We start from the raw sequence: 26683 nt of genomic DNA on the forward strand, positions 1-26683 counted from the left end.
AGCAAAAGGATATGGGCCAAAAGGCCATGGCTAAAAGACATGGTCACAGCAGGACCTCCGTGTGTGTGTGTGTGTGTGTGTGTGTGTGTGTGTGTGTGTGTGTGTGTGTGTGTGCAAAACAGACAGGACTTAGCCTTCACGTTCATACCCCTGTTTGAGCTGCCAGAGGAGAGTAGAGGAGAGGCAGCAGCACTGTGAGTCACTCTGACACTCTGACTCAATGGCACAGATCTTAGCCAGATGTGAGCCCAGCTGCTGCGCTCCAGAAACACACGTGTGTGTGTGTGTGTGTGTACACACACACACACACACACACACAGTTTGTGCGGGTGTGCACACAAACTCGCTCACACTCCCCTCACAGCATGTGGCCAGCATCACTGCAAGCGCATTCCGAAGCTCTAGAGAGCTCGTAAGATTGTGCACGGTACTGTTCAGTGACCCTGCACACAGAGCACCACCGGCCGGCCAGCACGTGACCACCCACACCCCTGAGACAACTGGCCCTGTTCCCAAAACAATACCCTCCACCACCACCACCACCGCCCACCCACCCACCCACCCTCTGTCCCGACACGGCCCCGTTAGCAGCTGGCCGACCCTCTCGAAGGCCCTTTGCGCCCTCTGAGCGGTGGAGCACGGCCGGGTAAACGACTCTCTTCCACCCGACTGCTCTGCGCAAGAGAGAGGGAGGGGAGGAGGAGGGGGTGGAGGAGGAGGTGGAGGAGAAGTGAGAGAGTGCACATGAAAGTGAAGAAGAAAGGGGAAAGAAAAGAAGGGATGGTCTCGGGGTCAAGGGGGGCGGCCCGGGCGGGGGGGCCCCGGTCCACTCTGCCTGACGAGCTAATCAGCTATTTTATCCCCGAGGCTAATGAGGCAAAACGGGCCGAGCCCACCGCCTCCACGGCTCTCGAAAGGCCCCTTTAGACCTCTCCTCAAGGCCTCCGCACACACACACACACACACAGCGGCACCAGGGTCCTGGCTCAACTGAGCCCCATCGACTGCGACCCACACCGCAGCCGCCACCGCCTCTGTCGCCTCAGTCTGTTTCTCCGGGGGGTCTGGCTGGAATCGATTTCCTCTCCCCTCTCTCTCAGCGGCCAGCTCCATACTCTTTCACAAAGACGGGGGGCTTTCGAGACCTTCTCAGTTCAACCCTGGCTGTTTAGGTGTTGAAGCACGGCTTTTTTTTTTTTCGCTATGCTTTTGGAGCCCAGAGCCCGGCCGCTCCGCCAGACGACGCAGTCCAGACGACGACACTGCCGCCGGTGCTGCTTGGAAGACGTCTGGCAGAGGTTTGGGGTCTTGGGTTGTTCAAACAGAAAGAGGGAGAGAGGGAGTGAGGGACTGAGGAGATGAGGCATGGTGAGACCACATCAGAGCCAGGACTGCTACGGCTCAGCCGATCTGCAAAAGTCATCGACCGGGCGCTAACCGCCGCTAGCGCAGGCCTTTGCGGGAGCCCCCGTGCTTTCTCACAGTCCCTCTCTCTCATACACACATTCCTATTCTCACTCCCTCTCTCTCTACCTCTCTATCCCTCCCTCTCTCATTCAGCGTCTCCACCCAAGAGCGAGAAACACATGGCGATGAGGAGCCGCATCGCTCGCCAAGTCTCTGTCGGCTTTGCTGTTCTCCTTTCAAAATCAATAAACCCGTTTACGTGTGGTGAGAAATAATTTTGTGGCTACGAAGGATCCAACATACAAAAATATCCATCTCTGATGCTAGATCACTTACTCTCTGCATCAAACACTTTTCACCACCACTTTACATTTGTCAGTGTGTTTTTTGCTTACTGTAGCCGCCAGTGATGGCGCTTGGCACAGGCTTTGTACTAGCTTGGCGGCGGTGGCTTGGCACAGAGACAACTCAAAAATGGATGCAGCTGACTACATAGGCAGAGACGTCTTGAAAACAACAGAGCTCTTGAATCAACGGCATCAACGTTGTGTTTCACAGGGACCTGTTAATCACCAGCATCTTTCATTGTCCAGCATGCCGTGATTGGGCTTTTGGGCTTTTTGCCGCTCATCGCCAAAAAAATCCTAGCGGTGAGCCGAAAATCGGAATACGGAACACCTAAGCAGTTCATTCATCTACAAGGACCTCAATTTTTCATCCAATTTTTTTTGCCAAACCAGAAACCGGCTGCACAGAACTATACATAAAAAAGCAGGGCAGCGTGGAGTCAACCTTGAGCAGTGGAGCCTGTTCTGTGCCTTTTCTTCTGTGCCATTTGCCACCCACAAGCACGTCACCTCTGGTCAAGTGGGAATCCAGCTCTGGCGTCTGGCACATCTGCCGAACCAGCCAGAGCATGAAGGAAGAGAGGAGGAGGAGGAGGAGGAGGAAGAAGTCAGTGCCAGACACTCATTACCCACAAGGCAGCTGGTTGGGCAGAGAAGAAAGCTGAAATTGGTTTTTGGACAGCTGCATTCAAAGCAGTTAAGAGGCGAGAGCGTGGGGGGAGAGGTGGGGAGTGAGTGAGTCGGAGACGGAGGAAAATAGACTCTCTCATTGCATGGAGGACACTGCCAGATGTTCCCAGCCTGCGAGACGCATAACAACGGTCTTACTAGCGGAGCTGCTTATGTTTGTCTGTCCTTCGGTTTGCCTTGGGAGGCCTTTTTTTTTGTCATCTTAAAGTCGAGACACGGCTGGACAAAAGGAGCTGAAAGCCATATAAAGAGGGGCATGAGGATGGAGAGGATCAGGATGAGAGAACAGCAAATGATTTCATGATGATGGAACGTTTACAACCACTTGGGACACAATGGATGGATTTAGGTAAAACCGAAATGACTTTCAAACAGAATAATGCAGAGTCTTCTTCACCGATGACCACACACATACACACACACACATAGCGGAAGTGATCTCCAATGACTTTGGATCAAGGCACTTATCGGGGGAGGAGAATGGAATGAAGCAAACAAAGCATGACTAAATCAACAGGCAGGCACACCGAGCAGGCACATTACAGACACACATTATCAGAGGCCAGCTTCACCTTGAAGGTCATCCTCCAGAGTGTCTGTAGGTTTCCATCAGCAGCGGGAGATTAAGTGCAGAGAGGAAAAATACACCCCACCACACACACACACACACACACACACACACACACACACACACACAAAATCAATTACACCAATTAATTGACATTTTTATGAAGCCCAGGGACTTCCAGAGTGACACTTGCAATACTTAAACAGTAGGCCATGTGTCATTCCACCACAACAGAACTTGCCAGGGCATTTCACATGAGCGGAGAGTGTGCAGCATTAAATAACACTTGCGCAGCCCCATCCCCATCCCCAGCCCAACGTCCTCTCAATGACAAACTCTGAGGCACCTGAGCTGCCGTGTGAAAAGAACGGGGAGAGAGTAATTACAGGCGTCCCCTAATCCTTCTCCTCTTGATGGCAGAGTGGCAGTCATATTCATGTTCCACCTGCAAAAGATAGGCCCCGCTTTTATCACTGACAAATATGACAAGGAGAGGGAGAGAGAGGGAGTTAGAGAAAGAGAGAGGGAGAGAGGGAGGGAGTTAGAGAGAGAGAGAGAGAGAGAGCAAGAGAGGGAAAAAATAGATAGGGAGAAAAAGAGAGGAGAGAGAGGAGACCGAGTGAGGGAGGAAGAGCAAGAAAGAGGGGAAGAGAGGGTGAGATTAAGAGTGAGAGACTAAAAGAGGGATGGACAGAGAGAGAGAGAAAAGTAGAATAAACGCATTAACGGAAGAGAGTGAAGAGGCGAGTACAAGCGCACCAGGCCCGACCCATTACTCTTAGTCCGGTGATAAATCGCCAGCTCACAATAGCAGCAAATAATTTCCCCCTTCACTCCGCTAGCAGGAAGCACAACACTTACAAGCTCATGAATGAGGGCCACCACACTTTCTGGCCTTCATTAAGTGGCCCCCCTCAAAAGTGGCTGTCAGGGAAACAAAGTGGATAAAGTGTGGAAAACTCATTCAGCGATGCAAAATGGGTCTAGACTCCAAAAGGGACACTCCACTCGACTAATCGAAAGTGCGCCTCATTCCACCAATTAACCTTGACTGGCCATGGCTGTCATTTTCCTATTTCCAAATGGCGAATAATAAGTCCTCATCAAGGCTGGGGATATTGAACAATCACATATAATCAATTAGATGAATAGGAGTGAAACCGGAAGGACAGATGAGATATTGCAGAGGGGGGCCTAACTTTCCGAGGGCTGTCTGGCTACACACATAAATCTCCAGGGTATTTGTGGGGGTCGGTTGACGAATGGCATACACCACAATGACAATCTCTTTGGCTTGTCATCTTGTCAGAGAAGTCATCATTATGGGTTTTGAAGTGCCAGTGCAGCAGCCCCTACAGACAACACGCACAAAAGGAGACGACAACTCATTCACTCGTCCATCTTGCCGTCAACCGATGACGCATGAATTACGATGGAGAGAGGTGTCACTCAAAAAGCCAATTCTATACCCTATAGGGTTCCATTATGTTCTGATGATGTCGTTGTAATATATTTGATTACTTTACTAATAACAGTTCACTTTAACAGGCAGCTGTCTCCGCTAATTCACATAAAGCTCTACTGCAGAGGCGATTAGTTTGATTTGTGTGGTGGTAGCACACAGTTCATGTCCACGGCTCCTATTTTGAATATTTACAGATTAGAACTCCCTCAGCACCTCTTTCAGCAAACTTATTTTCTCATTTTCCCCCGGCCCCCGATCTCCTCGCCATGGAAAGCCTATCATTAATCCGAGCGCTCCACTACGTCAAGTGCTGGAAAATAATATACAAGGGAGGAGGGGTTTGTCTTCTCAAACCCGTGTCTTATGCTTCTCTTCTCTCCCTATCTTCTAATCCTATTCCCTTTCTACCCCTTTCTCCTCTTCCCCTTCGCTCTACTTTGATTCTTTCTTCTACCCCTTTACCCTCTCCTTTCTAATCCTTCAGCTCCTTTCTACCCTCTAGCTCCTCTCCCTTTCTACCCCCCTCCTCTTCTCTCTACCCTCTCCCCTCCCTCCCACCCCTCCCTCTCCCCTCCTCCCTCTCCCTCCCCTCTCTCCCAGCTGCACACTGTGGTCGATTGCATCAAGCTGACTAGGTCCCTTATGACCACTGGGCCAGTCGCTCTCCCTTGCTCCCCTTTTCCAACGCGTGGGCCTTGAGTCACTTTACCCAGCATGCCAAAGGAAGAAAAGTACCCATCAAACCCTTAAATTAGGCAGAGGGCAAGGAGGGAGAGTTGGGAGGAGGGTCGGGGCTCAGATTAGGACGAGTCACCGGAGCTGACGGGAGTTTGCCGGAGAGAGCGCTTGTGTCTGGTCACCGGAGCCCTGCTGGGAAGACTCTGTTCATTGCGCAAAAACGCAGAGCGTGGGATCTGCGAGTGGCGGCACTAAGTGGAGGAGGCAGCTCAAGTCATTATCTCAGGCCCTCTGGAGCTGAGGGGGGACGTGAGGAGAGTGCGACCACATGCACACAATCAGCCAGCGCGCACGCACACACACAGGAGTTGGAGGGAAGTTTCCCCTCACACACACACACACACACACACACACACACACACGACTCAGATTCAAAATACTGGGGCAAAATACACAATAAATATACAAACTTGTAGTCAATATATCAAATGTACAGCATACACACACCCAAAGCATATACAGATGGCACACACACACACACACACACACACACACACACACACACACACAGGGTTCTGACCTGAGAGGCTGTCGGGCCTGGCCACCATGCGCTCGTAGATGTCGTAGGGCTGCGTGGCGGCGTATGGGTCTGTGGGGTCGTGCATCGCCGAGCGCGGGGGCAGTCCGGGCCCACGGTGTTGTAGTGCTGTTGGGGCATGGCCGTCATGCCCACGAGGCGCCCGGGGGAACCCCCCATGCCCGCCACGCCGACCCCCGGCTGCCCCTCGGCCCCCAGCGCCTGGTAAGGGGAGGTGGTGCGGCTGCCCGCCCCCGCGACCGAGCCTGAACGGGAGTTGGTGGAGCCCACGCGCCGCAGGGCGGCCGGCGAGCTGGTGCGCTGGTTGGAGTAGGGCGACCCGGCGCGGCCGGCACCGGGCAGCGTGGTGCTGGAGAAGATGCTGGGCAACGGCCGCGGCTCCGTCACGATAGGCGAGCCGTACGAGCTGCCCCCTCCTCCTCCTCCTCCTGCTCCGCCGCCCGCACCCATAGAGGCCCGGAGGGAGCCGCGGGAGGGCGAGATGCCACTGCTACTGGCACAGCTGGCGTAGGCCGGGGACTGGGTACGGGAGGGGACCGAACTGACCCGCCGCATGGCTCGGCCTGGAGCTGCCGCCGCACCCTGCGTCTGCAAGAGGAAGAGGAAAGAGGAGAGGAGAGGAGAATGAGGAGGAGGAAGAGGAGGAGGAGGAGGAAGAGGAGAGGAGAGGAGAATGAGGAGGAGGAAGAGAGGAGGAGGAGGAGGAGAGGGAGGAGAATGAGGAGGAGGAAGAGGAGGAGGAGACACTATTTAAAACCCAGACTCAAAGACAAGGAAAGATGAAATCAGTCTGAAAATCTGTAAATCAGTTTAACAAGACATGTGTTTCCGCTTCATGAACCAGACTGTGAAACCCGACCACGACCCTTCCAAAAACACACAAAAGCTCCCAGTGTCCACGTCCTCCCGCCTACACCCACCTGCCCCCCCAGAAAACCTCACTGAAACCCGACACATCAAGAGACACCGACGACCACAAAGGGAGAGCCTTGTCTGCACCACTTCAGAGCCAAGATCCTTTGATTCCACTCAGTTCTTCACGGTCTGGCCCTCCCTGCCCCCCTTTGATCTCCCCTCTCTGTCAGCCATGACTGTCCCAAGAAAGGAGTTGATTAGACCCGTGATTAGACTCCAAGGCCCTCGTCTCATCGGGTCACTTGCTAACACTTGCACCATTCTCTCTTTCTCTCTGTCTCTCTCTCAAAAAAAGTTGTATCTTGCGGGTACCTGCACGGAGGTCTGACCCTCGGCGCGGGCATTCCTCATGAGGGTGGAGCTGCCGGCGGTGCCCGGGTACGAGTGCTGCAGTCTCAGCTCCGACTTGCCCAGGTTCTGGCTGCTGTAGTAGCTACTGGCATCCTGGTAGCCGCTGTCCGAGTAGGAGTTCATCTGTGTGGAGCTGCGCGAGTTCCCTGTGGACCCTGGGGGGGGGGTCAGACTTTATCACCATCTGCAAAGCCAACACTATCCACACCGTAAGATAACTACTACTGTTAGTACATCAGTAACCCAAAGCATCGCAAGTATGAACTCATCTACAGTATATCACTGTGTGATCGCAAAGCTGTAAAACTAAAACATATGTAGCGTGCCCAAGTCATGTTACTATGCCAATCTCAACTATGCAATTATCTTCTAAATATATTACACATGGAAATGTTACCTACAAACTACACCCACAAACTTAGCTGAAACATTAGTCCTACTTTAACAACCCAGTTTATGTCAGAGGGGTCAACTCTAGCAGTCCTATGCAAATACGCCAGTTGAAATTAAAAGACCAGTCCAGGCTCTACAAATTCTGTCATCACCGTCCAACATTCCACTGCCCCCCCCCTCCCGTGTCAGGCCCTAGGACTCTTGGCTACACACAGGCCCTGGAGTGACCCTCTGTGAACTGGACCACTGCTATTTGCTGTGGAGCTCTAGATGTGGTCAGCACGGACGGACCCTCACTTTCATGGAGAGAGGTCTGCTCGGGGGAGTAGAGCGACAGCTGCTCCCCTTCGCTGCGGAGCCGGAAGGAGGGCGACTGCGAGCTGTCCGTCAACCGCGACTTGCCGTCACCAGAGGTGGATGCATCTGAGACAGAGGAGAGAAGAAACGACACGGGTGCCGTCGGCGTTAACACTGGAACACAGGCGACACCGAGGGGTTAAAACACTTCAGAGAAACAGGAAAGCTGCTTTTTTTTTTTACATCGGAGACAGATGAGACTTCACACGCAGGTTATCAGGTTATTTAGAGGACTCTGTTTGCACTGAGCCCTTTCTCAGGTGGTCTACTTCAATCCATAAGCGCTGCTATTTTTAGACAAATGTCAAAATAATACAGCAATAGTCCACGGTGAGGGCTAAAGCTGCTGGCTGGGTAATGACCAGCACGGGCGTGGAGCAGTATCATCAGGCGATGACGACCGTGTCATGCCTCCAAGGGCAGCGGCTGCTGAGCACGGAAGCCTGAGCTTTCATCCCTCCCTGAGCTCGCTCTTCTGACATCCGTGGCCCTGGCCTGCTTGCATATAGATGAGAGTGTGCTCCTCGGCAGGAGGAGGAGGAGGGAGGGAGGGAGGGAGGGGAGAGGGGAGGAGAGAGAGGAGGAGAGAGGGGAAGGGGGAGATGAGAGAGAGGAGGAGAGAACAGAGGGTGGGGAAGGGGATGGGGGGGATGAGGGGGCTCACAGATCTGTTGACATGAGAGCCCAGGGGTTTTGACAGCCTAACCGCTAACCGTGTTAGCAAGCCTAGGTGTGCTGTCTTCTCCACTCCTCCCACGCAGCCCGGCACCCTCTCCTCTTGTCATCAAGGATCTTTTCACTGCCTGCAGCGCTAGCGATCGGCCGTAGCTTCAGCCCGAGCCAAGCCATAACTTCTGCTTTTGCTATTACTATGCCTGGCAAGAAATGATCATTGGATATTGTGAGCTACGGGCACTTCAATTCTTTAACAAAAGACTCAAACCGCTCAATGATTTCCCTGGCACAGCAAACATCATGAAAAATGCACGCCACCGATGGGCTAAATTATGGATCAGGGATGGTTACTGGAAAAGGGTGACAAACTGCGGGCCCAAAAGCTGTTGTTATTGCAGGAGTAGAGCTGGAGGGTGTCTGTGGGCATTCCTCTCACAGACAACACCTAATGGAGCTCTCCTCAGGGTTTATGAAGAGTCATTCTCAGAGAGCCCGAAGTGCCACCTTAATGGAGGACGATCGGTCACTTTGATCCACACACAGCCAGCCAGCTGCACCCCGTCCAAAAAAAGAAAAAGAAAAAGAAAAAGAGAACAAAAAAACAACAAAACCTACACCTCTTCTCCTGTCCTCATCCTCATCTCCATCTCTCTCAGGGAGATCAGTGGCACTCGGTCAGATTAACCCTTAGCGAGTTAACCACACCGGGTGGAATGTTGGGAAATGAACATTCTTAAAGAATATCTGGGTTCATTGAATTCAACATAGAATTTTAGAACCTTCAATTGTTGCGGAACTTAGAATGTTCAAAAACCTACACCTTTAAGAGCCGGTGGTGGAGGGAATGAACGAGTGTTCTGGTCACTCCGGTCCCGCTGTCTCTGCCCCTTAATTGCGACGGCGACAGTTTTTTTTTTTTTTTCTCTGGAGGTTAAGTGCTAATTCACTGTGGTGCTCGCCGACGAAGCTCACAGGGTGGGTGACAAGAGCCCCAGAGGGCATTAACAAGAGACCGCTGCCGCAGGCAAGACAGAGAGACAGACAGACCCTCGCTACGTCACAGATGTCCTCCGTCACCTCACACATTTTAGAGTGGAGATATGGAACTCCGCACCGCCATGGAGAGCTCAAGAAGAGGAAGAGCTAGTGCTGTCTTTTTAGCACCGCCAGGGTAATAATGGTAACGGCTCTATTTATGAGGCTCATGAATAAGCAATGTTGCAAAAACTACAGCAAGGGTCCCAGAATCCCGGGACAAATCAGACCGAAACACACACGGGATGGTCCAACGTCCTGATGTATGTTTTTAACTAAGTTCTAAAGTTTCTTGAGAGCATATCACCTAACACCTAGCAGAGGATCCGATGGGATTCGTTATCAATTAGAAACACGTCCCGTACTTTCGGGCTATTTTTTTTTTTTTTTTCACGCCAGAAAGATTGATGAGAACATAAAGTATTAATTATGCTCAGTCATTCAGTTAATCGGCCGTGAAATGCATCTGAAACGAAAATTGGCTCATGATTCATTTCAATCCCACATTTCCCTAGGTCCTTTAAACACAGGAGGCAAAGACGCATGTGTGTAGCGCCTGACCCGGCAGGGGAAGAGATGGACCAGAATATGGATGCAGCTGTCCAGGACTGCACCCTCCTGAACTCGACTTATAGGATTATTACAGTGGATGCTCTTAAACATGCATTCATTTACATTCATGCATTCAGTCCCATATGCAGCAGAGCATATAAATATGCCAATACCAATAACCAATGCGGCCTATTCACATTAGTTTAATAACAGCAATCTCATCAGAATGCTCATCCCATTTTAAAACGCAGATTCAAAAATCTCATTACATGATGAAACCAGACAGATATAGCCAGAAGATTAAGCAAATGATGGAAAAGATAAAAAATGCAGAAATGTAGATACAAAGCAATTCATTATGCAAGAGGACGGCATTAAACTGAGATTGCTGTAAGTCATTAGGGCCTATTTGTGCTGGAGTGCAATTAGCACTGGTGTTAGGCTGAATGGGACAGAGCAGAAGTGCTATTCTCACCTGCTGATCGCCAGGGCAGAGACTTCTCAGACGAGCTGTGAAAGAGGGACATAAAGAAGGAGAGAGAGAGAGAGAGAGAGAGAGAGAGAGAGAGAATGGAAGAGAGGGGGTAGAGAAATAGAGAGAGAGAGAGAGAAAGAGAGGAAGAGAAAGAGAGAGAAAGAGAGGGGAGAGAGAGAGAAAGAGACAGGGTTCACTTCAGTACAGTCATGTCACCCAGCACACACAATTCTCATCAACACCCCGAAATAATCCCCTGCCATTCAACTCCTTCACCCAAGCCTCACTCAGTACAGACGGCCTATCGGTGCCTGACATTCCCCTTTCTCAGTCACAAACAAAGGGCTCAGAACCGCCATGAGTGTGTGTGTGAGAGAGAGAGAGAGAGAGAGAAACGGAGAGTGCTCAGGTGAAGAGGGAAATCATTCTCTTTGAGCAGAGCTGCTGGCTGGGATAACAGAGGGGTCAATGCCCTTCACCTACCTGAACCACTCAGTCAGGGCAGAGGGGAGAGAGAGAGAGAGGGAGAGGGAGAGGGAGAGTGTAACAAAGAGTGGTTGTAGTAGTAATTTATGTTTAATACCATACCAGCATCTAGAACCATATTAATTGGAGATTAACAAACAAATAAAATTACACAGACATATTCCAGAGAGTAAAAAAGAAAAAGAGAGTAGTAAATGTGGAAACTCAAAAGAGAGACACATGGAGAGATTGATATAAAAAGAGACAGAACAAAATTGTGTAAAAACGTCTCCTGATCGCCTTCTCCCACTGCGCTGCAATCTTCCAAAAATTACTTTCACAGCAGAAATGCACCGTGGAGAGAGAGAGAGAGAGAGAGAGAGAGAGAGAGAGAGAGAGAGAGAGAGAGAGAGAAAAAACACACACACACACAGACTCCAAATCCATCCTGATGGGGATTTCAGCACTGATTGAAAACTACTCCCAGAGTAAATAGAAAACATATTGATCTGGAGGGCTGTAATAAAAATAGAGCAAAAGAAAAATGCCAATGAAGCCCAAATAATAAGCCATATACCAGCGTGCCCCTGGCCCAGCCACGCCCCACGCCCGTAAGTGAATAAGTAATGGTGACAGCGGCGGGCATAGATCAGGCCCAGAGCAGACTGCTGGAATGAAGCTAATAGTGAGGGGTGAATCTACAGTAGTGGACCAACATGGCCGCGCAGGTCTGCACTGCGGAGGGGGAATGGGATGGCGTGAGCAGGAGATGGATGGAGGGATCAGGGGATGAGTGATGTCAGAGAGGGAGGGGAGGGGAGAGGGTAGGGGGGTTGGAAAGTGCTGAGACAGGACACGACTGAGGAGGGGTTTTATGGTGTGTGTGGAGTGTGTGTGTGTGTGTGTGTGTGTGTGTGTGCCTTTATCTCCCCTTAGAAACAGAGGCCGTAAAACAGCCAGACTTGCAGAGCCAACCTACACTACAGCTGTGGGGATTACTACTGGGGAGAGGCTTTGAAGAAAACGAGTAACGCCAACTGCACCCACACAAACACACACACGCACACACAAATCTCCAACAACAACCAAACACAACATGCGTGCATTACCACAGAAGAAAAGTAACCAATAGAAACCATTGCGCACCACTGCGTTAACTCAATCTCCTGAAAAAGGTTGGGTTGACTTTTCAAATGCCATTTACAGGGTGGTCCTAACAAGCATAAGATCCCGACAAACCCCACAAAGCCCTTTAACAAATAGCAGCCATTATCATTAACATTATGGTCAGCACACTCTCCAGCAAACCTTCTATACAAACTGTTGGTGGTAATGGGGGAAGGGGGGTGGGGCATTATTGGCACCTGGTGTTGCCCCTCAGACCTTGGTTACCTACCTCCATCAGAGCAGCTGATGGCTGGAGAGGAGGGGGGCGTGAATGGAGGGGGGTGAGGGGGTCTGAAGGTCCACAGATCCAGCCCCAGGGGATTCTGATGTCTGTCTATAGGTACGCCACCATGGGTGTGTGAGGAGAGAAGAGCACAGTCTGTGTGTGTGTGTGTGTGTGTGTGTGTGTGTGTGTGTATGTATGTATGTATGTATGAATGAGAGAGAGAGAGAGATGCTGACAGAGCCACAAATTAGTCCATTATGCACACGAGTACACACACTAAAATGGACGAAGAGAGAATTATGCACTGTGTGTAAAAAAAAACACAGTGGCCCGTAAATCACAAAGTTACAAAGCAGCACACAGCAACACGTGCACACACAGGCACGCATAACACCCACCTCCACACAACAGCAACTCTCTGACTGCACCATTAAGGATTTAAAAACATGAGCATATGCTGTAAACTGAGGGAATAAAAACACCTTATTCATGCACATAACACTGCACACACTCGCACACAGAATTCAAGCGCCCACAAGCCCCCTCGCTACGCTAACACTTGTAAATCTCCACCCATGCACTAAAATCACCCAGCCCGCACCTCGGGTGGTAAAGTATGTGAGGTTGAGGAGGGAAGGAGAGATTAAAAGACAGACAGACAGACAGAGACAGAGACAGAGAGAGAGAGAGAGAGAGAGAATAAAAGAGAAGAGGGGGAGAAAAGAGTCCCCATTCTGCAATGCTGGTGTTTCAGTATTCAGCCTGAACAAAACCCAGGTGTCAGGAGACGCAGGAGGAACAGAAGAGGGGGGGGGGGGGCAGTGGTGTGGGTATGGGGCCGGTGGGGGGCGGTCAGTGGAAGTATAATGAGCCCCATCAGAGCACTTAAGCCCTGTATGGGCTCCATTGTGAGGCGGATGGGCCCGTTAGTGCCGTTTGGTGCCAGGACTGGGATCAGCCTAATCTGCAGCCCCGTGTCCTCCCCCATTCAGACACAAATGCAGCCGTGGAGCGCTATCTCCCCATCTCCTGCTCCCGCTATCGACCCGAGGCCTTCAGATGGTACTAACGCACGAGATGGCTGTTGTCTTTAGAAGTGAGCCGAGGAAGGCAGGCGGAGAGGAGGAGGAAGAGGGAAGGGGAGGGGGGGGGATGAGAAAGCAAGCGGGTGGACTATTGATCCCCACCGGTGAGCTGCCAATGACTCTCCTGCAGCGGACAGCCAGCCTAAAGGGAGGACAGAGCCCCTGGCTAAGCACTTTTCCACACACAGAATCACACTCCCATAGAATCGCACACAAAAGACACACAGACGTGTGCGCAGTCATGGCTATTACTCAGCCCCATGTCCGGTGCTGGGGGCGGCATGTCCACTCAAAGCTGCTTACCCAGCACTTGGGTCACCCAGAGGCCATTAGCTGTGCTTGGAGGGGCCAGTGGAAGCAGCGACCATAATCACAAACCCGCCTAAGAGCAGATGGACAGCGGAGATATAACAAGACGTAAACAATAATAACACAACTAATCTGACCTCGCTCTGAACCTTCAGTCCCCCTGACCTGCAATCCGCACAGCAACGCCACGCTAGGCATGTAGTCATTCAATAAAAACAGCTGACGCCCGGTTTTTTGCAAGGAAGGGGTCACACCCACGGTCACGTGTAGCGGAGGTGGCCTGGCTACGTCGGCTGATCGACTGCGGGCCATCGAGAGCTCTGTCTCGTGGGACTGGAGGGCGAGGCTGAGGGGGAGGCACTTCGGCATTCCGCAATGAAGAGGCTCCGGTAATGGACACTCCATGCAGGCCATGTAATGCACACTCTCCATCACCTCCATCACCCCACCACACACACACACACACACACACACACTCACGGGATATCCTGCTGGACCACCAGGTCTGCGGGTGCGAGCTAACGACCCCGCTGAGTGGCTACTGCTGCTGCTAATTCGAGGCCCGGCACTCAACGGCTCCCCAAAGGCTGATCAGTAAAAGGCAGCTTTTAATTCTGTGGCCCACTTACCCGCTCTCCATTTCATCCAACACTACCATGACTCAGACACTCATGCATGTGTGAATGTGTGTGTGTATGTGTGTGAGTGTGAGTGTGAGTGTGCATAAATTTGGGTGTGTGTTTTCATGTATTGGATCGAATATCGGCTTCCAACTGCAGAAGAAAATTTGAAGGAAAAAAAAAAGCAAAAAGAGAACACTTCTTCCTAACTTATTCCATTATCCTAATGTCATTGGAAATTAATGAAACAGCCCTGACGTGATCTGTATGAAAAGTTAAACACGGAGCTCATGAGGTCAGCATGCATTATACAGCATGTGAGGCACGTGTGCGGAATTCCAGGCTACAGTACCAGAGTGGCGCGTCGTCGCTAGCTGGCAGAGCTCCAGAGGCTCTTAATGCGAGTGTCTAACACCGCGGTTTTAATAGCCGCCTCCACCACGGCTCCATAACGCCGCCGCCTCCCAGTCGGCTACGGCTCATTACCGTCTCCCGGCCGGCACACACTCTCAAACAAACTCAGCCAACACACACACACACACAGGAAACTTTATTGCCATCAACAACATGCATATTTGGGCTACTTTTGAACAACACTGACAGAGGCACACGTGTGACATGTTCGGCATGTTTGGCAGAGTGCAGGTGTCAACAGGTGGCCGACTCTAAAGCTAGCGTGACACACACTAGCTAGCGTGACACACACTTGTAAACACAAGGGTTCAAATGTGCAGCCAGTGCCCTCTAGTTACAGCTGTAATACATGTTAGCCGCTCCTGCTAGCGCTCACCAGCCACTGGAGGTGGCAACTGTCAACACCCTCCTTTAACGGCAGGAACAACATCGACAATATTTGGCAGGCAGTGATGCCTGTGTCATTTGAGGTTACCTGATTTGTTTATACAGTTTGACCGTGCTGAAATATTTACTTGCTTTTTCCCCCCCAGGAGTTTACCACTGAGTGTTGACTTTTTCATACAGGACCTACTGTGCTGATGACCATCAGGATGTGAAGACAGCTTGACCACAGCATCCACACGGTAAAAACTCCATCAAAACAGCTACAGACATACAAACAATTGTAGCAATACAACACAGACACACACACACACACGCCATAACACACTTATCTATGGTCCCCAAACGGGCATTAAGCCTCCTCAGTCTACCAGCTTTTCTGGTTGCATCACCACAATAGTGGGACTGATTCAAAAAGTTGGTGAACGCAGTTGCTGCTGCAGGGATATGACAGCTATGCAAACGCAAATATTCACACAAGCACAAACTCACTGTTTGGGCAAGCACACGCGCGTGCCCACACACACACACACACACACAGTTGCCACAAACACAAACAGAGGAGTGGTGCCTGCAGCAGGGGTGCTGCTAAGTGAGTGTGAATGTAATGCTGCTCGATATAAATTAATGAAGCGTCAATGTGACAGATTCATGCAAGATGCTTCCACACCCATGTATGGGAAAGCGCTACTGGAGACACCCACAGGCACAGGCACACACACACACACACAAACTTCAAAAATACCGACAGCATTGCTCAGTTGTGATGCCATGGACAAATGACAACCCAATACCTACAGTCACAACTACCATTTACAGTGCAATCCTAGATTATAATCCAAAGGAGTTTTTGTCTGATTCAGCAAGTTCTCCTCACAGTCAGCAGTCCACGTGTGCACAAAAAAACCTCGTCCAGTCCTGGCTCTGTTGACGGGGGACAAGGTGGCCGAGACTGTGCAACACACCAGTCCAGCAAATAAACACATCGCTTCATGAGTGTGCGATTTGATTTGATGCACTTTGATGAGGCATGCAATTTAATTTGCTGTTGAGATCAAATGATTAAAAAAAAAAAAACCTTCTCCCAAAATGGCAGACTTTTCATTTAATGCCTAGTATCCTCCACACACATACCCACCAGTCTCATGTGTTATTGTACTGAGCAAGTCACAATCATGTATTAGAAGTCGGTATTTGTTTTGGCGTTTCACTTGGCAGCTTTATCTGCAAATTTAATCGGATGTGGGAAGAAGCAGAGGCTGCAAAGTAAACAACGGAGGAGCTGGGACCTATAGTGATTACAGGGAGCAGCCATAAATAAGCACATCTGCTCTTGGATAACATGGGTCTACAGTCAAGCTGCTACACACTCTTCTGTGTTTGTGTGTGTGTGTGTTGTGTGTGTGTGTGTGTGTGTGTGTGTGTGTGTAAGAGGAAGAGAGAGAGGAAAAGCATGAATAAAGAGTGACACGGCAGGCTCCCCAGTCAAGGCATGCTTAGCAGGGAGCATGGAACAACAGCCCACCAACAGAGGGGCACATAACCATCTCTGAGCACGTCTCTTTGTGTGACAATGGGAACGTATATGCGGGCCTGTGACAGCCACTCTGTTGTGCTTCTATAGGGGAATCTGTGTGGGGTGGTGAGAGCGGTGGGCTTGCAATGAAAGAATGAGAGTATGTCTGTCTGCATATGCATATTCATCAACGGGTGGTGGAGTTGTGTGTGGTGGAGAGAAAATGAATTTGTGTCTGTGTGTTTGTGTACGTGCACACTACTGTATGTGTGTATGTAGAAATGGGTTAATTATGGGTCCATATGGAGTGTGTGTGTTTTCACAACTACATGTGGAGGTGTGTATATACATGTGTCCATGCATTGTGTGTGTGTGTGTGTGTGTGTTTACCTGCCACTAGCAGCGCCCGGTGACTCGGCCCCCAGTCTGCATCGTTCCAGCTGATTGGCCACAATCTGCCGCTCCACCTCCAACTCTCTGGTCAGCCGCTCAAACTGGAGCTCCTGCAAGAAACAAACACACAAACCATCAGCTCAGGAAAAGCTGCAAACATGTGCTTAAAGAAAATATGCAAACACAAAGATGGAGGCTTTAGTGAACTAAAAACAATTACAGCACTCCACATTATACCAGTAAGAGAAATGTCTCCCTTTCACCTGAGTTCTAATTTCACAATGCAGGCATGACATCACGACTAGCCCAAAACCAAACACGTGCCCAAAGGTAACCACAGAAACCCATAATAACCCTTTGGAGGCCAAACATTCCCACTGTGTAAGCCATATGCACCATCAGAAGCCCCTGGAGAGCTGTTTGCATCCTGTCCTCAAGCGCACACACACACACACACACACACACACACACACACGGAAGAACTGGGGAGAAGGTGATTCTAATGGGGTGAGGAAGAGGAGGATGTGTAGTGAGCAGGAGCAGTGGGAGGAAGAGGAAGAGGAGGAGAAAGAGGAGATTTGGAGAGCGGGCGGCGAGCTGATGGGAAAGGGCCTTGAGTGACAGCAGGCATGGCTGAGCGCAGAGTACCCGCCTCATCAATCTCAACACAGACACCACACAGCCCAGACCAGACGACACACACCACGGCCCAGACCAGACGACACACACCACGGTGGCCTCCACTCTTCAGGGACAGTTTAAAAGAACACAATAGATAAAACACCACACACACACACACCACCAGTGAAATAATGTCAGTCTCTCTCTCACACGCACACACAGCAGAACTGACTTGATGGAGGGCAGTGGTAACAGTTTAACCTTGCTTCCTCTGTTCCACTGGGATTCAGGCAGGAATCTGCATCTGACTACTCTAATTACCCAACAAGAACAGGGCTGTGACTCCAGGCACTCAGTGTGTGTGTGTGTGTGTGTCAGGCTCCCAGCACTGCAGCACAGAACAGCGTGTGCACACACACACACACACACACAAACTCACGTAACTCTTTCTTTCTCATGCATCTCACATTCTTCCCCTATTACACATGCATATTTTCATTCTCACCCCCCCCTCTCTCTCACACACACACACCAGCACACACACCCAGAGCACTCCCTCTCTCTCAGAGGCAAAAAGAAGCACACCGCACACTCGGTTCCGCTCCAACAAGCGTTCAAACACACTCACCTCCCGCCAGACAGCAGCGTGACACTGAGGAGGACACGGTCACTTAGCCTAGCCTCCTCTCCACTCTCCTCTCCTCTCCTCTCCTCCACTCTCCTGCAGTTTCTCGCTCGCTCAGTTCTCTTTTTTTCTCTCTCGTTCACTCCTTTTCCCCTTTCTCTCTGTGCAGACTTTCAGAGTCCTGCCCTCTCTTCTGCCTGCTCCTCCACTCCTCTCTCTCTGTCCCTCCTCTCTCGTCTGGGAGAGCCCTGAGTGCAGGACTCTGTGCCTGTTCTGGGGGATTGGCTCAAGGAACTGCTGCTACTGCAGCCTCTCTCTCTCTCTCTCTCTCTCTCTGCCCTGTTCCCAAACTCCCTCCTCTCTTCACTAACTCACTCTCTGAGACTCTCTTTCTTTCTCTCTCTCACACACACACACACACACACACACACACACACACACTGACTTTCTCTTGTGGTCATGAAAACTACTGTACTGCAGAGAGAAAGAGTGAGACAGAGAGAGTGCGAGAGAGAAAGAGAAAGTGAAGGGGAAAGGGGAAAACGAGTGTGATTCAAGCCCCAAATCCACTTTCCTGTCTTCTCTTCTCCAGTGAGTCAATGCGGGCAGTTTCCTCAGGAAGTTCAAACATCCTTGTTGGCTGTTGCCCCGAGTTACAGCACGGAGCAGATACGGGTGCCATGATGGGCTTCAGGACAATTTCAAAAAAGAGTGTAAAAAAAGAGAACAGAAACTAAACCGCCTCGGGAAAAAAGCAATCCCACGGATTTTTGAGCTGTGCTGGCAATACAAAAACCCTCATGACCCCTACTGATTACTGTGTTACTGCGCGTGTGTGTGTTCGGGAGAAAGGGAGAGCTGCAAAGAAAGCATTTTAATTTTCCATAAGAAGTCAACCTCCTCAGCCTTAGTCCTGGCCACATCCCCACTCCACCCCGCTAAATAAACAGTTCACACACTGAACTTTCTCACTCACTCTGAAAAATGAACTGCACTAACAGCGGATCAAGACAATTTCACAAGCAATTTTCTCAGACTTAGAAAATCAAAATAGGGCAATCAACACAACAATAGTTCTACATCATTTAGCAGAATATAAAAATTTCCACTACAGACGACCCTCACTCCACACACACCACACACACCAATCCCCACCCCTATACTAAATACCTCCAGAAATAATCATGCTAACCGGACTTACCCAGAACTTCATTTTCAGCAGATTGTGAAATTTGAAAAGGCTGAACAAAGTCCTATTTTTAGCGCCTTGAGTGACATGAGCCTGTCAGCGCGAGGCCAGGCTTAAGACTGCTCATCTATCTGAATAAAGCCCCAGCACTGAGGAGCCAGAATCGACCAGTCAGCCCCACTCTCACACACACACACACACACACACTCACACACACGCTCTCCCCCTCTCTTACACACAGATCGTACACCCCGCCCCTTACACACACACTCAATGCTCCCAGGCTGCCCCTCAGCAATGCAGCACTTTCCACACTCCTATTTGCATTTAAAGGCCCTCAGCTCGTGTCAGTGTGGGTAAGCCCCCCTCTGTGCTACGCTGAGGAAAACATCCACATGCACACAACAATGCATGCAGGCTGGGCCAACACACACACACACACACACACAAAAATGTATACATGACATATCCACACTAAATATATACACAAAAAAACACACACACTTTGTGCCCTCTTGAAGATATGGATTCAGTCAACTAAGCTGTCGCACAACAGAGGCTGGAACTTTAACGTTAGGCTCTAGAAGAAAAGAGAGAAAGAGAGAGAGGGAGAGAGAGAGCGAGAGAGAGGGAGAGAGAGAGAGAGAGAGAGGGAGTAGAAAGGGAGACAGAGAGAGAGTAGAAAGACACAGTGGGAGAGAGACAGGGGGAGAGAGACACGATGGGAGAGAGAGAGAGAGAGAGAGAGAAGAGGGATAAAGGGTGAGCATCTGTCTCTGAGTGACTGCAATAATCTCAGGACAAACAAGCAGTGTGATGCGGTGACTGCTGCTGCTGCCTGCGGACCACAGGCATTGACAATCAGCTGATGACACTCCAGCTAAAACTAGGCCTTTAGGATCAAAACTTAATGCTGTGTTTCACAGAACTTCTTTTCCTCTATCTGTATGTCTGTGTGTGTGTGTATGTGCATGACTGTCTGTGTTTGTGTGTGTGTGTGTACGCCCGTGTCTGTGTGTGTGTGTACAGAGTCTGTACAGAGTCTGAATCAGAGTCTGTCTGCATGCGTGTGTGTGTACATCCATGTCTGTGTGTGTGTGTGTGTGTGCACGCGCGTGTGCACATGTGTATGTATCTCGTGTGTGTGTGTGTGTGTGTGTGTGTGTGTGTGTGTTTTGGGGGGGGGGGGGGGGGGGTGAATGTGCTTCAGAGAGGGAGAGAATAAGAAGAAATGGGATATTTTGATGTGCGTGGAAAAGAGATTGAAAAAAAGATGGATGGAAAGAAAGACATTTGATGAAGCCGCCAACATGCTGATGGGATGCCTGTGGTGTGTGTGTGTGTGTGTGGGGGGGGTGGCAATGGGGACTCGTAACAGGATGTCAAAGAGCTCGGAACAAAACAGATTTCACAGTCAGACGAAAGAGCAGCACAAAGCAGGCAGATAAACACAAACCCATCGAATCCGGACTTCTGGGATTTAGGAGATAAGAGACCCTGACTCCTCTCTCTGCCCTTCATTTTCTAGCTCACTCTCTTCTCTCTCTCTCTCACTCTCTTCTCTCTCTCTCTCTCTCTCTCCCCCTAGTGAAAAACTGCCTGTGAGGCTCTGGGCGAAAGCATAAATGATGATGTGAACATTTCTATTATATAGCACCCTATACCGATTATTTCATGCCCATAAATCGATAATGCTGTCCAATAGCTTGTGGAGGGACAGCAAACACGCGCACACACACACACACACACACACACACACACACACACACACACACACAATCTCCATCTCCCTTAATGCGTCGATACAAGCTTCGAGTCCTGTTCTGCAGCCTGACAGCAGAACGCATGACGCCGAGTCCTTTGCCGTCAGGGGCGGCCTGTCTGGAGCCGTGTGGGTCATTTGTGTCGTTCTCCATGGCAACACGACCCGAGGCTCGCTCAGATTAAGCTCGCTCCTGCAAGGCGGGCAGAGGCATCTGCCTGCGCCATAAGGCACATAAAGCACGCCGATATGAACTGCCCCGACACACAAACGGGTCATGTGATCGAGAGGAGAACTCTCCAGCCTCTGCTCTCAGTCTCTCTCGCTCTCTGTATCTCTCTCAGTCTCTCTCCTCTCTCTCTTCCATTATCCATCTATAATCGATCCCATTCTCTCGCCCATGCTGTAGCTATGCATCTCTCCCTCTCACTCTTGATCTTCATCCCTCTCTCCCTCTCCATCTCCCTCCCCCTCTCCCTCTCTCCAGGTCTTTCCTCAGGAAGTATGATGTCCTCCCTATAGCTCTCCCATCTGTCCCTGCTCCAATGTTGCTGCCGTGGTAACAGTGGGCCTGTGCCACCCCACAGCCCATCACTCCTCAGGATGCTCCATGGCTAATAAACGCGCCCGCCATTTTAATGGCCATTCGCCAGAGCTCCCCTATTTATTTCAATAGAGGCAAGTGGAGAATCCGGGGAAATTGGACATTATATCAGCTGTAATTACTGTTTTACATCATGTTGGGGGGCAATGCTGCACTGAGCATCAATCAGCAGCAGGGGAAAGAGAGAGAGAGAGCCAGGGAGAATGTGTGTGTGTGTGTGTGTGTGTGTGTGTGTGTGTGTGTGTGTGTGTGTGTGTAAAATACTGCTATGAGTAAAATACAATGTGTGTGTGTGTGTATGTGTAAACCTGATATGAGTGTAATACAGTTTGTGTATGCGAGTAAAATATGAGTGTCTGCGTGGGTGTACATAAACGTGTGTAACAAAGTGTCTGTGTGTGTGTGTGTGTGTGTGTGTGTGTGTAAAATACTGCTATGAGTAAAATACAATGTGTGTGTGTGTGTGTGTGTGTGTATGTGTAAACTTCATATGAGTGTAATACAGTTTGTGTATGCAAGTAAAATATGAGTGTCTGCGTGGGTGTACATAAACGTGTGTAACAAAGTGTCTGTGTGTGTGTGTGTCTATATGAGATTGTGTGCACAAGGGGGAGAGTGTAATGGGAGAAGCGCTTTAGCATGGCAGCACTGTTTGAGTTAGCGCCGCACGTGATTATTCTGTAGCATTAATAATTCACCACTCAGGTTGCTCTCTCGCCATCCTCCATCTCTCTCTCTCTCTCTCTCATCTCCTGAGTGTAAGCGGCATAAGAGAGACAGAGCCCGCTCCCTCCAATAACCCCACACATTACCCAGCCAGCCCGGAGATCAGTCCAGAGAGGCCAGCTAGTCTCCCTCAACGCTCTCCTCCTCTCCTCTCCGCCCCTCCCTCCATTCCTCCCTCCCTCCCTCGTCTGCTGGCTCGGGAGCCTCTGGTCTGTGTGTGTGTGGGCCCCTTGTCCGGCAACGGCTCCCTGACGCCCTGGTTATTAGAGGCCTAGCACAGAGACAATGGCGCCCAGCGCGTCCTGTACCAACAGTGTGCTCTGTCCCACTCACACTCATTGTTGGGATGACAATGTGCATCAGTGCAGACACACGCAGACACACACACACACACACTATCTACACGTTCCAGTGCGGAATTGGATTGTGGAGTGTTTTGAGGGCAGAGCAAACAGATGACACACCACCCTCATCCTCTTCTCTCACTCTCTCGCTCCATCTCTCTCTCTCCATCCATCTCTCTGTTTCAATCGCTCACACAGTCCTCCTCTCTCTGAAGCTTACTTTCTCTTGAGTCCCTTGCTGCCTCTCATCCATCTCTTTCCTCCCACTTTTCTCTCACTCTGTCTCTTTCGCTCTCAGTCCTCTTCAACTCTCCATCTCCCTCACACTCGTCTGCTATTGCTTGCTCTCTCCCCCCCATCATCATCCTCTTAATGACATATGACACGGCCAGACACCACCGATTCAAGGGTCCTTCCCAAACTGCCCACACCTACTACTGACCGTCTGTCTGTGGCTGTCTGATAACCTCCACACACACACACACACACCTCCACACACACACACACACACACCACAATTATCGCAGATGGCTTATCCACTCACGGTGCGACACCACTCACTCATGGTGACACAGCATGCGAACGGATTATTTTCCATTTGCAACCCATGCACAGTCACCCAAAAGAACACAGTCAGCATGAATGCACAAGCTCATACATGACAATATACCGGTCAATTAACAGAAGGTCATTTCCTGTAAAAACACGACAGCACGCCTGCTAATATTCTCAATTAGCAATAGCTGCCGGTGTCGCTGGCTGTTGTGTTCCATAACTTATGTTCAATTAAAAAGGCGTTGGTGACACACCAGCACACAGTCGATTAACAGGGGTCACGCACACACACCCAGACCCACACACACTCAATTATACCCTTCAAACATCTGAGCAGAGGTGCCATCTCACACACATATTTAAAAACACAAACACACACACACACACACGGCAGACAGGGGCTTATATTGCTAATTGAGCCATCTCTTCTAATGGGGCAATATAGCACAAACTTGGCAACTGTCAGAGCAGCCATTTTCAGGATCTTTCCCTGCACACATGACTGAAATCCTGGCGTCACCCGCATCTTAAAGACTTGATGTTTTGATTCATGCTAAGGTTGTGATGCATGGGGGCCAAGTCAGGCACAGACCCGTAAGGCGAAAGGCGCAAGTTGTTGACTGCACCAAGGGTTTATCAAAAGTCGGCCCACTAATTCCAACCAAAACACGACACTGGCCTGAAATGGGCTTTTCCGACTCCAAAATCATCCATGGCGCTGGAATCATTTAAGTGCTGATGATGCTGATGAGATTTTAATGCTTTATGTGTTGGCGCTCAGACATCAATGCAGCAACCCCTAATATTACTGCTGAAGCTCTCAGATCCCACATGCTAAGGGGTTAGGAGGAAGAAAAAAGCAAGAAAAAATAAATAAAAAAAAATCACTCGTCTCTGGCGCACCCCGGAGGTTTGGAGGCAATAAGGGCATCATCAGAGTCAGCGGCCGGCTGGCACGAGTCCCACATCCACACCCCACACTCCTGACCTCTCTGACCACAGCTCCGCCAGTCCGCCAGAGTCAGGACAAGAATACCAATTCAAGGAATGAGCCAAGATTGCGAAATAACTTTCTTCTGTAGTACAACAAACCTGGTGAACTACATTTCCCAGACGAAACACTTTTTGCGTGCCAGGCAGGCAAGCAGTGGCAGACATATGGCCAAGTTAGTTCTGGCCCACTTTAATGCCAAAAGTGGTTCAACAGAATTCTGCCTTGGCAGAGCCAGCCTGTCACCAGGATGCAAGCAAAATACCACAATCAAAGCGGCATAAACAGGGTTGTTTTGGACCGCGCTGGTCCTCCCCATGCCAGTAGTTATCCAAATGTTCCAAATATATGGCATGAAAGGTCCAGTTGAGGCCTCATCAGCCCTCGACATCTCTCCCTCTCTCTCTCTCTCTTGCTGTGACTTGGAGGAAACGGGTCATACTACCTACTATGGACGCCCTCCAAACAAAGTACTCCACTTTCAAAAAAAACGAATATGACAAGCTTTCCTCCCCATCACCGTCCTCAGATCACAAATGTAATATTCGCTATTGCTTCCCATCCTCCTCGTCCTGGATTACAGACGTCAATATCTTTCCCTTATGCGACTGTTCCATCAGATAAACACGCTGAGATTATCATCATCCTCATCATCAGTGTCATCACCGTAATCCACCGGACTGAGGAACAGGGGCTTCAAAGTCTCTCTCCCTCTCTCCTCCCTCTCTCTCTCTCTCTTCTTTTTAGGCCATCCTTAAAATATTTTCGTTTGTCGTAACCCGACCTAACCCTGTCAATTTAGAACCGACCCAAATATTTATTTTTTCCCTTTTAGTCCGACCGACTTGCCGTTGTAAACTTGCGTTAATACCGACCGATTGTTTTTTACTCTAAGCAACCAATACAAATGCAATAAAATAATATTTCTTTTAGTAGGCCCAAGTATTGTGAATATAAATTGCCTACATGCAAACGTGGCTCACTTTAAAAACCTGTGGCGTCATCTCTACCATTGGTTTTACACATGTCACACTATGGCCTACCCGTTTCATTCCACAAACTGATAACGCTTTTACTTGGCACGAAGTTCTGGAAGAACTGTGGCCAGATCTTTCTCATCCCTCCTCCCCTAGTCTAACGGTGACCGTGTCGGAGTATTGAAATTGGTTGTGGTCTATTCAGCATTTCTCAAAATATGGGTCCGCTAAACAGGGAGACTGCTGGTCTGGAGTCGTGGAGTGAAATTAGGCCGGGTGCTTCATCTGATAATTTGCTGCGCAGTTGATAAAGAAACCGCGGGATCGAAAAAAAAAAAAACAAACGTTTCTGCTATCGATGTCATTAAACATGGAGCCTACAATTAAGTGGTGGTATGCATTCATTCAGTTGGCGTCTGCGCGAGAGAAACTGAAACGAATCGATAACGTTGGTATCAAAGCTCGCTTCAACCTGTTGGAAGGCTATTTATTTATTTTAACGAAACTTAATAGAACGGCGTTGTTTTTGGAACTTCCTTAGAAACAGAGCAGAGACTGTATAATAGACTGTATAGCATTGGTATTGTATAGTCAAATTTCAATATAACGCGTGGCTAAAGAGCTATTGTAGCCTTCTTTCTGGGTACATGTAGATGAGCCCTATGACCCAAAAGTCTGCCATGACCGGGCCTCAGGTCAAAGAAGTTTGAGAAAGGCTGGTCTATATAACCTGCATCAGAATGAGGTTTGCAATGGTGCGCCCTGAAGGCACGGGTTGAAGACCCAGTCAGTTACGTCCACGATATGCACATTTGTGTAAATTCATTCCCTACGTAATCACCATGACCAAAATTGTACTTTTTTTTTTTTTTTTACTTTGAATCTTGAAAAAAAAAAAAATATATTGACCTACCGACCCATTTTTAATTTTTTTTTTTTGGCTGTTACTGCAAACAAAAAATATTTTTAAGGATGGCCTTACTCATTCACATATGCACACACGTGAGCGCAGACACACACATACACAAAATGACAGACAAACACACAAACAGAGTCCACTGCTTGCAGGGACACTTTCATCAGAAAAGCTAGCCACAACAACATCAATCTACAGCAACGGGAGGTTTGGAGGAAAGAAAATATCCCTCCAGACATCAAGGTAATATTCCTGGAAAAGACAGCACACTCTGCCTCACCCTCTCCA

The 26683-nt window shown here is 49.6% G+C and overlaps 1 protein-coding gene across 1 annotated transcript in view; it reads right to left on the minus strand.

Annotated features, from left to right (window-relative positions):
* LOC125291549 (plakophilin-4-like) overlaps positions 1 to 26683 on the minus strand; it is a 74919-nt gene that overhangs the window by 28436 nt on the left and 19800 nt on the right. Inside the window, 7 exon segments of the mRNA XM_048238332.1 lie at positions 3017 to 3040; positions 5736 to 5832; positions 5835 to 6341; positions 6981 to 7174; positions 7710 to 7835; positions 10507 to 10541; positions 17083 to 17195. Coding sequence (XP_048094289.1) covers positions 3017 to 3040; positions 5736 to 5832; positions 5835 to 6341; positions 6981 to 7174; positions 7710 to 7835; positions 10507 to 10541; positions 17083 to 17195 — 1096 coding nt within the window.

The sequence above is a fragment of the Alosa alosa genome, chromosome 3, assembly GCF_017589495.1.
Source record: "Alosa alosa isolate M-15738 ecotype Scorff River chromosome 3, AALO_Geno_1.1, whole genome shotgun sequence".
Lineage (NCBI taxonomy): Eukaryota > Metazoa > Chordata > Actinopteri > Clupeiformes > Clupeidae > Alosa > Alosa alosa.